This window comes from Papilio xuthus, unplaced genomic scaffold, assembly GCF_000836235.2.
Source record: "Papilio xuthus unplaced genomic scaffold, Pxut_1.1 DF825946.1, whole genome shotgun sequence".
Classification (NCBI taxonomy): domain Eukaryota; kingdom Metazoa; phylum Arthropoda; class Insecta; order Lepidoptera; family Papilionidae; genus Papilio; species Papilio xuthus.
Genome location: NW_013532703.1, coordinates 3,270,255 through 3,287,454, shown reverse-complemented (window position 1 = coordinate 3,287,454; position 17,200 = coordinate 3,270,255). Strand labels below are relative to the sequence as shown.

General features: G+C 32.3%; 1 protein-coding gene across 2 annotated transcripts; it reads left to right on the top strand.

The window, feature by feature from the left end:
- The first annotated feature begins 2,030 nt into the window (after window positions 1–2,030).
- LOC106124156 (segmentation protein even-skipped) lies at window positions 2,031–15,084 on the top strand. 2 transcript variants are annotated; one of them, XM_013320625.1, is made up of 4 exons: window positions 2,031–2,528; window positions 11,513–11,576; window positions 11,982–12,114; window positions 14,667–15,084. In XM_013320625.1, exons 1-4 carry the CDS (start codon window positions 2,168–2,170, stop codon window positions 14,991–14,993), a joined length of 885 nt encoding a protein of 294 aa, XP_013176079.1. In that variant the 5' UTR covers window positions 2,031–2,167; the 3' UTR covers window positions 14,994–15,084. The 2 variants fall into 2 exon arrangements, with proteins under 2 accessions (XP_013176079.1, XP_013176080.1); XM_013320626.1 differs by lacking the exon at window positions 2,031–2,528 and adding an exon at window positions 5,068–5,247.
- Window positions 15,085–17,200: the final 2,116 nt, after the last annotated feature.

Below are 17,200 nucleotides of genomic sequence, written 5' to 3'. Positions count from 1 at the left end.
AGACAGGGATGACGATATATTTTATGGAGAGATTTTGGTCTCGGTTAAACGTATTTGTTGAGATTAACTCTGGTAGTTTTAAGCTAACCTTGAAGGAGTTAACATTGAGTACTCGTGACATTGCGCCTACATTGTGCTAAACTGTGTTGATAACACATTATTATTTGACTTTAAATATTTAAATAACAAGACACAATAATACTCTTTGGCTGGAATCGTACGAATATGGAGATAAGGTTTTCGAATTTAATGAAATTTATGGAAAAAGCCTAGGAAAATGTACATGTTTCATCTTTTATCCGTGAGAAGCAACTAGTGCCTATGGTAAAATGTTTCAAATGACATGTAATAAAAATACTGTAAGGTTTAGTCTATCTTAAGTAAAACATTTATTACAAATATTATAAATGCGAACGTTTCGATGGATGGATAGATGTTTGTTTGAAGGTATCTCCGGAACGACTGCACTCCCTGAAATTTAGCATAGATGTAGAACATAGTCTGGAAGATGACATAGGCTACTAAGTTTATTTAACTCTGCGCGCACAACGCCGCGGGCGACAGTTAGTAGTCTATTTGTAATACGAATAAATAATTAGAAAAGTATATAAAGAATTGTCACGTGCTTTAATCCAGTTTTAATAAATAATTTAGTTCAACAGCATCTGTTGGAATAACCTGACATTTGGAAGCACGAGTTTCAATATAATTTAACAACTATTCGCCGTTAGGTGGCGTTTTTTGAGGTGTCGCCTATTTGACAACAGATGTCGCTGGATGTCCATAATTAATCGGATATCAATGTAACAAACTTGTAATAGGTTAGAGATTACATTTTTTATATTTTAATGTGGCAAGCGACCATTTGAATTCGGCAAAATAGCGAAGCGAACGCTGCCCATAGACATTTCTAGTTGCTGATCCGGGGCGTACATTAAATTGACGGAGGAAGGGTACACAAAATGTGAATATTGAACCTTATTACTCATCCCATATTCCGCCAAATCCTCTTTTGGTTCCCATCCTTTCCTTATAAAAAAGGTTAGGAAGGGAAAGAGGACTAAAATTAAGCCTCCGACACATGACTCATCAGACGACACGCGAAGAAGAAAAACATTTTTCTCGGATTACTATTAAGATTGAAGTTTTATTAAAAGGAATGAGTCTATAAACATCAGTAGCATAGCCTTTGATCCAAGGTAGTCCTAAGAGGTTCAAGCATTCATATAAAAAGTTCATAATACATCATTACTTTTCTGAATATGAAAGAAACTTTTTCGACTAAACCTTTTTACTCGAATTAAGTACATACTGAGTTCTAATTTATGTATACTTAAATAGTTCTAGATCCTAATCTGTTACAGTCTATACATTAATAGTTTGATAAGGACTGTAAAAATCTATCTATTTATAAAATAAAACCAATCACAATGTTGAGAAAGTAAGATTAGTCATATTCATACATTCATTTCTAAAATTTTCCAAAGTAGAGTTACGATATACGAATATATATTCAAAACGCTATATTCCGTATAATCATATATATTGGAAATTAAGCTTTCACATATCAATTCTAGCGATATTAACTTTTGCGAATAGTGATGGTTGGCGATGACAATTAAATACTCAAGTCTCCGTCCTTTGTCTTTGTCATTAGTAAATTGTTAGCAAAAGTTATCTCAGATATCTTATTTCAATCAAGTTTATTTATTTAAAAATTAAATACCTAAAACAATAAAAATCATATATATTAAGCTATTAAAGTGCTTTGTATTTTTTGGATTTTTTTTTACATGAAACCGCAGTAGATTACTATCATTTTATTACTTAAATTAGTACAACGTTAAGTAAATCGTATTTCAATACGAATAAAGTTGAAAGTTCTTTCTACGGTACAGAGAATTGTTTGAAGTAACGGTAGAAAATTGAAATTGAACTTTAAGATAATGGCATAGGTATGATTTTCGTTAAAGTTAATGTTTACTGAACTCCCCCATACCTTGGAGGCGTGGTTACGATGTGCTCAAAGGCCAACAAAACCCAAGTGAGTCCGACAGTCGGGTGTTCGAACTACGAAAACATTCCGAATTCAAACCGCTGTCAGTGAAGAAGTCGCGTTCGTAGTGGCCAGTGACTAATAGTGAAGTGACATAACCGTTATAGTGAGATGGAATCGGAAATAAGCAAGATGCAAACAAAAATACCACCGAAAAACTTTTCGATTGAATCGATTGTCGGATTAAATGATCGTCGATCGCCAGAAATCGATATCGAGAACAATATATCGCAAGATTATCCGGTTGATAACACCCATTCGGAGGATGAAGACGTGAAAATTAGGGATGGGAAGATGGGATATTATTTTCAACAGAGTCGCGTTCCGAATTTTCCGTTTTTCATGTCTTATGAGAAGCAAGCAATGAGGAATGGATACCCGGAGGGACAGGGACAGGAGGATTTAAAGAGGTCCAGCCCTTCAAGTATTCGAAGCGAAGTTGATAGCGACGGCGCGGATGACAGACCACAAGGTAAATGATTTTTTATTACTACATACAATTATCACAAATATTAAAACAAAAGATAGACGCATTTTCATTTCTTAACTTTTTCAGAATTGTTAACTAGGTTTCTGAAGTATTTTCTTAAATAATAAATTGTTATAAAGAAAGGAAGTCAATTATTTTACTATCGATCAAGTTTAATTTCAGGCTCATCAAATATCTTAAATTCAGTTAGAATTCAACCGAAAGAAAAAAGATTTCGAATCGATTTTCGATTCTTTTATATTATTATCCTATAGCAATTTCTAGTGTTTTTCACATTCACTTATGTACACATGTTTTCTAAAGCTAAATTATTCCTTTAAACACTAAATTATATAGTCATAACATTTTATGTCGGAGGAAATCCTGTCTGATTTTTTAATCGCATAGTTTTTAGAGTTAATATAATTATATCAATTAATAAAACCTTTAATTTATTATCTTTATTTTTATGTAAAACGTTAAGTGGTTTACTGGTTTATTGCGTAGCGGTAATTTTATTGACCACAATATAACTCAGCAAATAGAAGAGAAAAGGCACTGATCCCGTCGCTTACTTAAAAAGAACGGTTTACTATTGCGGGTTTTTGTTTAAATTTTATTACCATTATTATATTTATTTTGCTGTGAATCTGTTACTAAATTTTTATTGTCACTTATAAAAATATTAAGGAGAATTCAATGAGTAATAATTATAAACTTTTATCTTACTTCTTACTAATATTATAAATGCGAATGTTTAGATGGATGGATGTATGTTTGAAAGTATCTCCCGAACGGCTGAATGGATCTTAATAAAATTTGGCATACATATAGAACATAGTCTGGAAGAAAACATACCAATTATGTTTTTTTATTCCGTGCGGTCGGAGTTGCGTGCGACAGTTAGTAATTTATAAAGACTATTATAATCTAGTTAAATATTATAATAAATTATGTTTAGGTAACTGTTTGTGAAATGTAATACCGATTAAACATTTTAGGCATTTTCCGATGTACATTTAAGCTAAATAAACTTTAGTATTGATTTATGTTAAACTGTAGAATTAAGATAAAAAAAAAACAAATTGCGGCCAACTGCTATTTGCTCAGTTATTTTCTGTGAAGAAAAAACTCGATTGACAGTTATCAATCGAGTATTTAACACCGATTCTATTACCTAAGTAGTTTTTAAATCCTTTGATTGTAAAAGTAATCAATACACCAATCTAGATGTTAGATTCCCATTCGTTATATTATTGACTGAAAGGAAAAAGAAGCTACAAAATTAAGCTTTTCGTAGAACAAATCTAAAAGAATACGTCATACTCCACCAGACTTAACGCTTTAATTTTGACAAATTATCGTTCAAAAACGGTAGCAGTTTATTCCACACAGCAAACATTGTGTGCACTTCAATATAAAGAATGGGTTTTTCGACGATTCTTTCCGCCAATTTATCGCAGCGTGACATTTATTAGTTTTGCCGCCGAAACAATACAATTTGACAAAATGGACTGTAGGGATACATGAACAATACTTTCTTTCAGTCTTTGTTTACATGTTGGTATACAAATATTGTCTTTGCTCAATTATAGAGTGGTATACATTGTTTGTGGCCAACCCATGAATGTCGGTTTACAAAATTTTCTCTTTTATTACCTCTATTTATAAATTTGTATGGCTTTACATTAAAATTAGGTTTTACTGCTTCCACATTTTTGTTTTATGTCAACCCCGTAATTATTCCGGGGACTTTGCCGAGAATTCTGTCTCTACTAATTTTCCTAAGCAAATTAAACCACATATACTTATATCTCTATCATTCCCTTTGTCTACGATCGGTCTACTACATTCACAAAAAAAAAATTGTGAAGCAAACATTGAGCAATTAATCAGTAGGTTGTGTAGATGTGTAGTTATAGAGTATTAATACTGGGAAGGCAAGCGATAAGGCTCTATGATGTTCAGTGCCGAACGCTCAGCGAGGGGCGCGCGGGGGGTGTTTAACGAAATGAGTTGCGTGATTAAATTCAGCTGGGGCACAACGGGAGCAAATTTTATACCAAAGATAAATACTTCGTCATCGTTTAACATTGTTTTGTTTCAAATACTTGGTACGATTATTTCAAACTTTCATTTGTAAATTTCTAAAAATTGTTTAATTAATATAAGGCACATAATAAAATCGATAATCACGGTTAATATTATATTGCAGTATAATACTTTATATTATGTTATGTTTTGCAATTAAATTAATTATCTTAAAATCCATTTAATCTAGTTTAAACAAATAAGAATCGTTCCAGGTACATCCCTAGCTTTAGAAAATCGTTTTCAGCGTAAGCTCGTAACCGCGTAAGCTCGTGAGCGAGCGAGACGGAGCAATAATCGAGGCCACGCCCTGATTGGTGGGGGGCAGAAAGAGATGACGTTATTGGTGGCCGCATTATAGATTTTTAGTGAGGCGGCGCGAAACACAAGTATAACTGACAGTGACAGTTCTCTCTTCCCGCGCGCGCCGGTTCTTACTTGCCAGTATTCTCTTTTTACTTTTTTAATCATAGTCTTTTTATTTTTATTTTTTAAATGGAAGGACTTAGAGATTACGCAATGGAATCTAAATGTATACAAGAGTCGCTATCTGTAGATTTGATGACGAAAGGTCATATTTATAGTGATAATTCCATACACATCACGCCGCCGTCATCACCGAAAAGCAAAGGTTAGTTTAAAGCAATTTGGTTGTTTAATTATTACGTTTATAATACTAACTGTTATTGATGGACTAACTGTCGCACTCAAAGACTTTCATTGGTCCCTAAGGAAGCCGCTAAGTGTAGATTTTGCATACTTCTACACTGAGGAAGATAACTTACCAACCCTAAGTGTGCTAGTAAGGGTTCTATGTTACCTTCTTGTTTTTATTAGAACCTAATCAAAGTTGAACATATCTTGATGTGTTCAGACAATAATATTAAGTTATTACTTAAGTTTAGGATGTAGTGATTCTGGAATGGTGCCTTATATCTGTACTAAATCAATGTTGAAACTAAATATGTGCATATAGAGTCAATTTGTAAATTTGTTGTATAGTCGTATAGTAGTGTATAAAAACATTTTGGAATATAAACTAACGGGACTAATGATCTATAATAAAAAGTATAAGCGCGTTTGTTACAACTAAAGTAACTATTTAGCGACTATTTTAATATTTTAGTGTACCATCAAAGGGACCGCCGAAGACGAACAATAATATAGCCTTATAAAATGAACTGTAAACAGACCCTGGCCTTAGCAGGTAAAGTTATATTAATAATGCCGTTAATTTATACCAATTGCAAATGATTCTCGACTTTATTACAATGGAATAAGAACTATAGATGTATCTTGATATATCTACGAACGATAATAGCTTATTTGTCATAACACTAAAGCAATTATGAGGTTTTTACAACCGCTTTGAGAGATACCGGCTAAGTTGTTGCTAAAATCAAGAATGTTTTAGCCTCGTAGGCATCGTTTGTTGTATTGGAGGCGGCATTTTATTGCCAGTCAATTTCTGTAGGTACCGTTAGGTAAATCTATATACAGGCCAATAAAATTATTTCAAACTAAAATATTGTCTAACTTTTTTTAAAGTAATTTATCTGTATCTTCATTGTTCCGTGTAAATTCGTTAGAAATGTTATAAAATAATCTATTGGACACTATCTTACGACCATAATAAAAGATCAATTTAACAAAAACTTAAAAATGTCTGATTGTGATTATCTTTGTGATGGGACTTTAACGCACTTAGACTTACCTTTGACTTAAGTAAAACTTACTTCTATTCTTTACTAATCAAATTAATCTTCTATAAACATCTTTGTCATATCAATCTAATATAATAATATAATGTCTCCAATAGTTATATCTCTTTTATTATAATATTATTTCGTTGGAATTTGTGTCCAAGTTTACTTACTTTTAAAGCTTTATATCGCGTTAAAAGAATAAATACATCTCACCAATTACATAAAGTCAATGGAATCCGTTACAACAGCTGTCGTATTTAACCACAGATAAATATTTAGTTTTAATACGATTACAAAGATTAATTGTGCGTAAATTACCATTGTGGGTAAATCGGAACACGGTATGTCAATGCGTGGGTGGATTTCGCGCCAAAATTTGACAGGTCGTCGCCATTTTTAAACGTACGTCACAATCGAGGGGTCCAGTTCGTAATAGGTAGTATGTCTTGTCAATTGGGCTTAAACTGATTTTGTTTTTATTGCTGCCGACTCCCCACTGAGATATTTATCTTCATTAGATCGTTGCCGACTAGTAGATACGGATTTTATTATGAAAATTGGCTTAGGGGAGCGCGCCGAGGGATGACACCGTATAATTTGCTTTGTATTGGATAATTGTTCGGCAAATGTTTTGTTCGCGAGCGTGTAAATTGTTTTAATTCCTTTGAGAGTTAGTGTAATCCTGATTGAAGATTTTGTACATGTCAACGTTATAAAAAATATCAAACATTTAACAATTAAATACTACTAAATTAAAAAACAACAAATATGTTTATGAGTATCACAAAAATTGGAATCAAACATTCTCAAACTTCTTATGGCATTTACAAATATAATAGGTAGATATGACCATTAGTTGGCGTAATAATGTTATACTGCGTGTAGAATGAAATCTTACTTCTTACTTATATTATAAATGCGAATGTTTGGATGGATGGATGGATATTTTGTTTGAGATTATCTCTCCAACGTCTGCATGGATCTCGTTGAAATTTGGTATAGATGTAGAACATAGACTGGTAAAACACATAGGCTAGTAAGTTTTTAATTCCCCGCGGACGGAGTCATGGGCGACAGCTAGTAATTCTAATATTTTATTCTACACGCATAAGAACGGGTTGCTGTGAGTTATCGCTATTAAAAAGATTTATATGTTGTGATATCGGTGGAACGATCACCGGTCAGTCAATGAGCAATGAACATCTAGGGGATGTTGGGGACAATTAGACGCGTGCCGGCCGCCTGCGGCTCGCACGAGGGTGGCCAAAGCCAATTCTCGATAATTCCAATGGTTAATGGATAGCGATCGCTTTCCACCTATTACAAGGGCCATTCGGTCTGTTGCAAATTAAGCTCAGTCACCATCAATTAACCGTTCAAATGACCTAAATTGTTAACCATTATAGCGTTTATATCAAACTATATCTATTATGTAAATCGTATCTAATTGCGTTTATAGATAAATATGAATTAACAATTAGTAATAATTATACATATAAGTACTTTGAGAGAGTTGTTTTCAGTCGACTTAAGGTCTTTAAAGAAGTGAGGGTACCTTTTTCTCAACGGCCGATAACGCATCTTCAGTTACTTTAGTATTACACTATAGGTGTCAATAACCGCTTTGATTCTCTCTTTTAGCCCCCTAAAGAACAAACATGTCCCGAATGGTAAAATGATTTAATAGTTATGATTGATATGGCGAATTAAAGAACGATGTTGTAAAATTTAGGACACATCAAAACTGTTTCATTACATGTTGATTCTTCAAAGTGGAGCCCATTTGCGGCCACTTATCACGATTGCAAAGTTCTCAGTTCTCATCTATATGGGCAGCATCACTCATTAGTAAATGATTTAGATGCCCGTTCGGAAACATGTGTTAAAAGGCGAAACACGTCGTTGTTTCATAACGTTTCAATAATGTATAGTCATCTGTTGGTTTCTAAATTTATCGAGATATCAAGGTTTGGTGTGGCGATAAACAATTTTTTTTTAAATGATTTACTCTGTGCCATAATTAACGGAAATCGAGCAATATCGTAATTACTTGAAAATTTGATAATAAATTTAATAGTTAAAACAAAGTTTTTTATATTGTTTTAATGATAAAATAATTGCATCTTTAATAAATAAAATACAAATTGTTATACAAAAAATGCTAAGTTCAGCTTGAAGGTTCTTACTAGAGACAATTTTGTTTGTTCTTTTGCACAAAATTTATAGATAAACTAAATTCCGAAACAACATTTTCACAGGAGAAAGTCACAGATTGTAATATCTTTTCATTTACTCAAAGTCTCGATTACAAGATTTCAATATATTTCAAGTAAAATATATTCAACTCAATGTGTCATCGCCTTCACCAATTTTGAGTTTAACCGTTCCAAGCAGTGTGTACTTATAGAGTTAGCGTACGTTTTGAAACAAAGGCCGCGGCCGACGGAACGTTTCGAAACGATTTTACTGAAACTACACGACATTGTAAGTGCTGCGTATCTTTGAGCGATGTTTATAGATCATTAAAATAATGAACACGACATATCCATAACGAGAAGGTCTTCAGATACATTATATTGTTATAGTGTGCAAGGTTTTCTGGCCCTGAAGAATTGTAAGATTATAATACTTTTTACATTCACACCAATATTGTATACAAGCTAACAATTGTAAGTAACTTTTTTAAGTAAGTTGTGATAAGTCATTAAGTATGTTTTCCACAAGTAAAGTTCTCCACTCAAAGTTATAAACAACTCAATAGGGACAAATTGAACGTCTTGACAAATGCAATTTATGAGTCGGAAGCTCTTTAGACGGTAGCTTTTTAATCTGTACGTTGTGTTCGTTGTCTATGACGTTTCCGTATTTTTTTTCTAAATCGGACACACGCCCGCGCAGCTGGCGATCAGTTAAACTAAGAATGGATGTGATGTTTTGAAAAAGTCTGTTAACAAGCTCCCGAATGAAAGGAAGCCCCGGCTAGACTATTGCAAATTGATTTTTGAGTGTTCTGTCGCCACCCAGCATGGGAAGCGTTCAAGTGGTTAAGTCGCCAGTCGGGAATGAACAAAAAAATATTTACTTAATGTGAGTATCATTCACGATGTTTATTAAACAAGTATCAAGATGTTTTATTTTATAATATCCGGTTAAGCAGATTTAAGTTAATTTGTAGGAATATAATACATGTAGGTATATGACAAATTATTATATAATTATATACATTTATGTAAGCTGTTTTCTGCGACCTTATCAGTGTAGAGTTTAAGAGTCCAAACCAAATCCCTATTTAGATCTTTAAAGGACAAATTTGAAAGAGCCTAGAGTTAAAATAAATTACTTATTCCATCAATTACGTATGAAACTTGACTATATTAATTCCAGCTTCCACTAAGCTTTAGTAATTAAGATAAAAGTCAACCGGAAATAAAAGATTGAACTAACAACATCTTAATCATGCCGCCATCAAAGGCATAGACAATAGAAGTGAGTTGAAAGCATTCAATATTGTTTTAATGGGCCGTGTCAATAGCGGGCGCGTCTGTGTTGCCCTTTTTGTAAATTTAAAACCACTTCAGCGGCTAATAAGATTTGTAAAGTCGATGTTTTGGTGCTACCGCTTTTTACGTACCGTCCGACGGTAAAAAATGACAGCGGAACATGTTAAAAATAAATTATTATACTTATTTAATTCTTAAAATTATACAAAATCGATCATTATTTAATCGCATTACAAAGTCATAATATTAGTAGATTTTTAGCTGTTAGGTTGTAAAGCTTTTGTATATTTAATAATTTAATTTCTAATTGAAAGATAACAAAAGAAAGTATAATTTTAATAAAAATAAATTGTAATAACTAAATTTAAATTAAATTAATATGTATATAAAAATGAAAACAGCAAAACAAAAGCTATTAAAAGCTTTTATTCTTTATTCACTTGTTTAAAAAGTGTTCTATTTATTTTGTCTCTATCTATAGTTAAAATAACTCAAAGTAGTCGAGTCAATTTAATTAATTACAAATTAATATACTATCTTACTATCAATCATTCGCGAGATATTTTCCTGAAAGCTCTGTTAAAAAGGAACATTGGATTGTATTTAGTAAGTTTAAAGCAAAAGCCACTTACTCTTGTTTTTTTCTACAAACCAACGTCGGCAATCGTCTTTCGGTTTCTTTGTGCGTATAATGGCTGAAGAAAATAAGGTCCATAACACCGCGCATGGGAAAATATTTAATTAGACAATAGCTTATTTGTGTTTGTTTTGTGTTAATGTACTCCTTTTGAAACTCTGGGTGCGGACAATTAGCACCTACGAACCGCTTCCCCGCCGCTGCGTTATACCGTTTTACGACAAGTCAATCTAAAATCTCAACGCGCAATTAGTCTTTCTTGTGTTTTTTTGAACTCGTATAACCGTTTATACGATCACGGAATGGTGACGTATTACTCCGGTTCACGGTTTTTATTGCGTTCATTTCGAATTACAACTTTATTTATTTCTATATTTTTAATACTTTTGCCGTTTTTAATAATTGAAATTACGAACATTGGTGCTGTTGAAATTAATAAATATTATTTTGTTTACTAATTTGAAGTTTTATTATGATTTGATAAAATGCAAATTAATTGTGCTGGAATTGTTATTCTATTTTTAAGATGTGTTCAAATATTATTTATCGAATTATTAATCTTAAGTTTATTTGTAACTTATCAATAAATTACGGGCGGTGTCTTTTATTTCTAAGTACAAGTAGCTACTAGTTTAAGCGGTGTAATGGAGATAAACTGCCGTTTAAATTGTAAAAGCTGCCGCTTGAAGTGTACTTATAACTCTTTAACTGAACTATTTCTTACTGATAATTATTATCTTTTATTAAGTCATGTCTAAAATTAGTATTAAAACGGAAATGTAAAAGAAATTATGCGCTAACGTGTTCCCTTGCCATAGAGTTAAACAACTTTTTTATTCTTTTAAACGATCGAAAAATTTGAGTTAATTCTTTAACAGAAGCGTTTTGATATTAATACATAACTAGCGGTCTTTATATACTATATACAAATAAGATACATAATGTATGTAAATGGAAAGGCTAATTCACGCGCCGTTGATTGCGATAATTTGATGAAAACAAGCTCGCTATGGACTTACCATGACTAATGAATTTATTCTCCTTTGTCTACAGAATCACTCAGTCCGCAGTCCGAACAGATTTCAAACTCGAACACGGCACCGGATCCTAATATAAGGTCAGTATACTTAATTTTAAATTGATTTATTTATATTTTAAGATAAGATATTCAAAAATTTTAATCGTAACCATTACAATAAATAGATTGTTGATTTAAATATGTAAATCGTAGCAACAGTAAAAATAAAAACTTTTTGACATATTGAAACCTATTTTTATTTTATTTTTGTCTATGCCAATGCAGAGCTACGATTACATTGCGTTGAATGAAACTAACGTGTCATGTGACGCAAACTATTTTCAAATTAGTATAAGATCGTGAAAAAAGACATTATTAAGGTAGATTAGATTTAGGTTAATACTTTTAAAATCTATACAAATAAATGAAATTGAATTATTTATATTGAATAATAACATATTAAAGTTTTATATTACTTATATAAATATTTTGTTTGTTGTACAGGAGATATCGTACGGCGTTCACACGGGAACAACTAGCACGTCTCGAGAAAGAATTCATGAAGGAGAACTATGTATCACGGCCGAGGAGATGTGAATTGGCAGCTCAACTGCAGTTACCCGAGTCCACTATTAAGGTACGTTCATCTAAGTCAAATAACACTACAATATTTACGATTAACTCAACTCAAATTGACCTGCAGATCAGCTAACACTTCGTACTAATTAAACAGATAATTGAACCTCGTGCATCAGCTAATTTTGTATCTGTACTGGGCTCTTTGCGACTCGCAGGCTCGCAGCTCGTCTGCTTGTGTGAGCCTTAACCTGCCAATTTAGTTGTTGAGCCGAATCTCAACGGTTCAAGCCATTGTGATCTGAACTTTTAAATTAGTATCCATCACCGTGAAACCGTGTATTAATGCATAAATATTCTTTGATAAAACAAAGACATTAATACGTATCAATACGACTCAAGTGTTCCAAGCTGATTTGTGCATTGATAGGTACCGCGTCTAAATATTGTTAGGTCGTTAATAAATAAATTAAACTAATGTTCTCCTTCATAACGTAGGCATCGATTGAAAAGTGAAAAACATATATCAGAGCTTTATTATTGGCAGTACTTTTGTACTTTGTTGAGTAAGTGTTAAATTGCGAAGACCTTAGGGGTTTTTGTGACAAATTTAACACTCATTATTTTTCTTTTTTTTTTACACTCGTAAATGCAGTTTCTTCATACACCACCCACATTGTGACCTGAATAAAATCGACCTCTTCGGTCAATTATAACATTCCGTAGAGGGCAGTTTCATAATATGGTGACAGTCACTTGACATGTGCCTACGCTTTCTTACAAATGTCCTAGCAGCACAATACTATGTTAACTCTCGACTTTAAAAGTAAACTTCATTGTTAACTCAATAACTTAAGTGAAAAAGACCTCTGCATTTTTTTTAAATAACATATGCTCATCGTTACAATACTATCGGCCAGTGTCACAATAAAAAAGTTTAATTATGGAGTACATTTAAATTCAATCATTTCAAATATTTGAACAATATATTACTTTGAAAACAACGTCGTTTAACTCGGTGCTGATAATGATGTCGACGCCTTGAGAATGATGCTTCAATTAGAGTTACAATAATTTCCATCACGAACACTTTATAGCACACCGCTAATTCGCAGAAATCACGTTACAACTGTGTGAATCTGAATTAAAAAAAAAAGAGAATAAATATTATAATAATAATAATAATATAATAATAATAATATTTATTTATTCTCACTATAAGATTTACAAACAAATACAAACATATAAGTTCAAACACAACTTTGTTGTTACATGATGTTTACAGAATGTTCCAAATTTGAAACAAAACGACCATGGACGTCATTTTTTTTAAATGACATAAAAAGCATTGAAACATTCAAAAGTAATTAATTAAAAATACCGTATTCTATGCTAATATAAATTTAAATATTTCTCATTCGCGGGTAAACATCGGTTGTCCAGTCATAATCTCAATTATCACTTCGATTTAATAAAAAAGAAGTTCCAACTGCCAGGAAAAAAAAACATGTGTTTATATTGCTTCATTCGAATTTTACATTCACGCTAATTTGTCGATGCGCATTAATAAAAGGAACCGGCCGAATTATTCAGTAGCCGTAGAACTTTAATGAACATTAATGCCGAAAAGAACGAAACCCTCTCAACGTTATAAAACGCCTATCATTAGTGAGCGTGTATATGAAAAGACTTCATCGGTTGTCTATGGCCGGGCATCTGTTTTACGGCGCGATTATACCAATTAAAAACTATTAAATTAAACCGCGGCTACCATTTGATGCGCTGTAAAATAGAGAATTCGGGTTTCATGTGTTTGTTTATTGTGATCACTTTTTATTGACACGTCAAAAAACTATGATAACATACATTTTAAAATAAAATATTTCACTATATAAGCTTTCTCTCGTTGATGTTTTGCGATTTTGTTCATTAATTCTTTACGAGTAAGGTTCATAAATTTGTGGTTACTATCGCATTGTATGCACTATGACATTATTTAACATTAAGTATTCTCAGAAAACATATTCAGTTGTATTGCATGAGTAAGTTTAAGTATAAAATTATTTGACGTTAAATGAAAATCCGCCATTTTCTGAAAGCCATCGCAAAATCCCGCCAATTTACACGTCATTCGCAGCTTTACCGAACAAAAGACGTTTTAAGACATCTTAAAGGGAAACTTTATTTGTATACTCTGTTGTGTTTCGCCGGGACGGCCATTATGCAGCGTTAATGATTTCGAGATGGCTTTAAATGTTTTCTCTCTGCGCACTGAATATTTTATCGCCGGCAGCTGTTTTTTAAAATATTCAATTAATTAGCAATAGTGTGCGAAAACGCGATGTGGAATTATACGGTTTTATATAAGTGGAATATGATTATAGAGGATATTAATCTGTATGATAATGCGCGTTTGCTCATATTAATGCGATGTTAAAATAGGACGCGAAATTCCATGTTTACGACCAAACTCGTTGTTAATTAGAATCAAATATTAACAAACACTTTTTTTATTACAAATTATTAAAAAAATACGAACGGTATTTCCTATATTTATGTGTAATTTGTTTAATACTTGTCTTCTTTTTTAAATCTTTATATCTTTGTCTACAGGTATGGTTTCAAAACCGACGGATGAAGGATAAACGTCAACGTATCGCAGTCGCATGGCCATACGCTGCTGTTTACAGCGATCCAGCATTCGCGGCATCCATCCTACAAGCCGCCGCATCTTCCGTTGGATTGCCCTATGGATATCCATCGCCAGCACTTCTACCCCCGTTCCACAACCCCCAGCTACTCCCCGCCGGCTACCCATACCCATACCCACCGTACCCAAGGTACCCATACATTCCGCCTACCCCACCATCGCCCGTTAACGCCGAACCGACCCAATTACGACCACCTTACACAAATTTTAATTTAAACGTCGACAAATGAATCTTTTTAATTTATTGATAAAATCAAATTATCTAATTGTGTTGTACGTATTGTAAATAGATTACACCGTGTATTATAAATAATTTATTAATAGCTGACCATATCTACAACTGAAGGATTCAGTTAAATAATTATAAAAAAAATTAAATTATTCATATAGAGAACTGAAACAAAAGTTAGAGTCGTAGTTAACTAAATAATAAAAGACATTAGCAGTTAGATTAAGCCAAATCTCATTCCTTTTTGTACAAAACGTATAATAAATGTAGAAGCTAAGTGTAATAATGAAAGATTTAATGTCGTACTCAGAGTTAAGTGTCAACTAAGGGGCTCCTTTAGTAACCACTTAACATTCAACGGTCATATAGATCTATTTAGGAATAAATCATTTATTTTCCTTTAGAATTAGTCACTGCCTTAGATTACAATGTTGAAATAATAATACGTGGCCATTTTGTATTATGTGCAATATATGAGGAACAAAATGGCAGCCAGTGATATTGTATTTTTTAATTTATTACTATACTTTAAAAGTTTTGTATAAATTCAATTTTTTTGCAAATATGATAAGGAAATTCATGATTCTCTTAATAATACGACATTCCCTTGCAAAAAATTACATATTCCATTGTGATTTTTTCAATGTTTTTGTTTTGTAAAATGTCTCTCGTATAAAATGTTAATATTAAGTTAAGCCTAGTTAAGTTTTAGTGTTCATAGTTATTAAATGAGAACTGTTTGATAGGAGACATCATGTAATTCTAGGAAATTTGTATAAAGTTATTGTTTAAATATAAAAGAGGTTATATATACAACATTTTGGTCGTTTTATTTCATAAACCTTAGAACTTTGATTGACAACAATAATATACAGAAGTGGCCTTCTTTTGTTTATCTAAATTCTAGACTGTAGACAGTAACAAAATTACACATTTTTTTTAATCTGGCGATTTATTATATCAGCATTAACTATATTTTTAACTAGCTGTCTGAATTAAAAAAAAAACTATTGGTCGCAGCGCAATGCCTAAAGTCTTCCTCTATAAATGGACTATCCAACAGAAAAATAATATTTCAAATCGGACCAGTAGATCTTGAGATTACCGCGATTAACAAACAAACTATTCCGGTTTATAATATTAAGTATAGATACGATCACAAACTTAAGCAAGTTTGTTTTACACTAGTAGCTGATCTTAATTTGAGTCAAAAACAGAAAAATTAGAAGCAATAACTTAAGATTTATTCCGCACAAACTTATGTTGAATAAGTACGGAAATCACATCACTAGGAAAAGAACTTACTCAACACAATTCAGACAGTTTAAATTAATAATACAAGGTTTCTAAGCCCGTAATCCCCGTTTATATCGTGTATCTGTTTTGTCAAAGATAAGGATAGGTATCACGATATAATTTATACAGAGATATTGGTCTCAGAAACACACTGTAAATAAACTATTAAACCCCGATAAAATTGCATGAATACGAAATAAGATGGCGTCCAATCATTTATTAATTGTGTGCAAATAAATCTCGCTTAATAAGGTGAAACATCCCCTTTATTGCGGTCAGTGACGATGCGATGTCTTAATTAGGGCTGCGCATTATCCTGGTCCAAGCGGCCTGGTGATGTATTGTCTGCTCCCAATTGCCTAGGAGTCAAGGTAACGGTGATTGATGACGGATGTTACATTGAACCTTCAATAATATAGAATACATAAAATGGTCTAATTAAAAAATCGATGTATAACGTAAATTGCGATATTTTAACATAGTTGATATTACCTGGAACTTAGTGTTTCATATATATTGACATAACCAGTAATTATGATTGTTGAAATATTAAGCGTAGATTTTCGAAATCCGATCTTGAAGAAATAAATATCAATCTACTAATACTGGAAGCAGTTTTGGTGATACATATTGACGTCCGTAATATCAATCACCGGCGGTCAAAGGGTTAAAACACGTGTTTAACTAAACAATATCAATATCAAACTGTATTTTTTGGAGTAATACAGTATTGATTAATTGTAAGCCACGCCTTGCAAGACTGTAATCTAAAAGTTTGATGACATATAAATAAAACTTAACGAAGCAGATTTATATTTCTAGTAGCGACGTATCTAGACTGCCAAGTAGATATCGGCAATCTTATCGCTCTAAGTTGGCGAGCTAGAAAGTTTGTATATTCTATACAACTTA

Excerpts from the sequence above, each read along its gene's own strand:
- LOC106124156 (XM_013320625.1), top strand. The coding sequence starts at position 2,168 with ATGGAATCGGAAATAAGCAAGATGCAAACAAAAATACCACCGAAAAAC. Across the intron at positions 2,529-11,512 it reads CGCGGATGACAGACCACAAG|AATCACTCAGTCCGCAGTCC; the intron begins GTAAATGATTTT and ends CTTTGTCTACAG. Across the intron at positions 12,115-14,666 it reads TACCCGAGTCCACTATTAAG|GTATGGTTTCAAAACCGACG; the intron begins GTACGTTCATCT and ends CTTTGTCTACAG.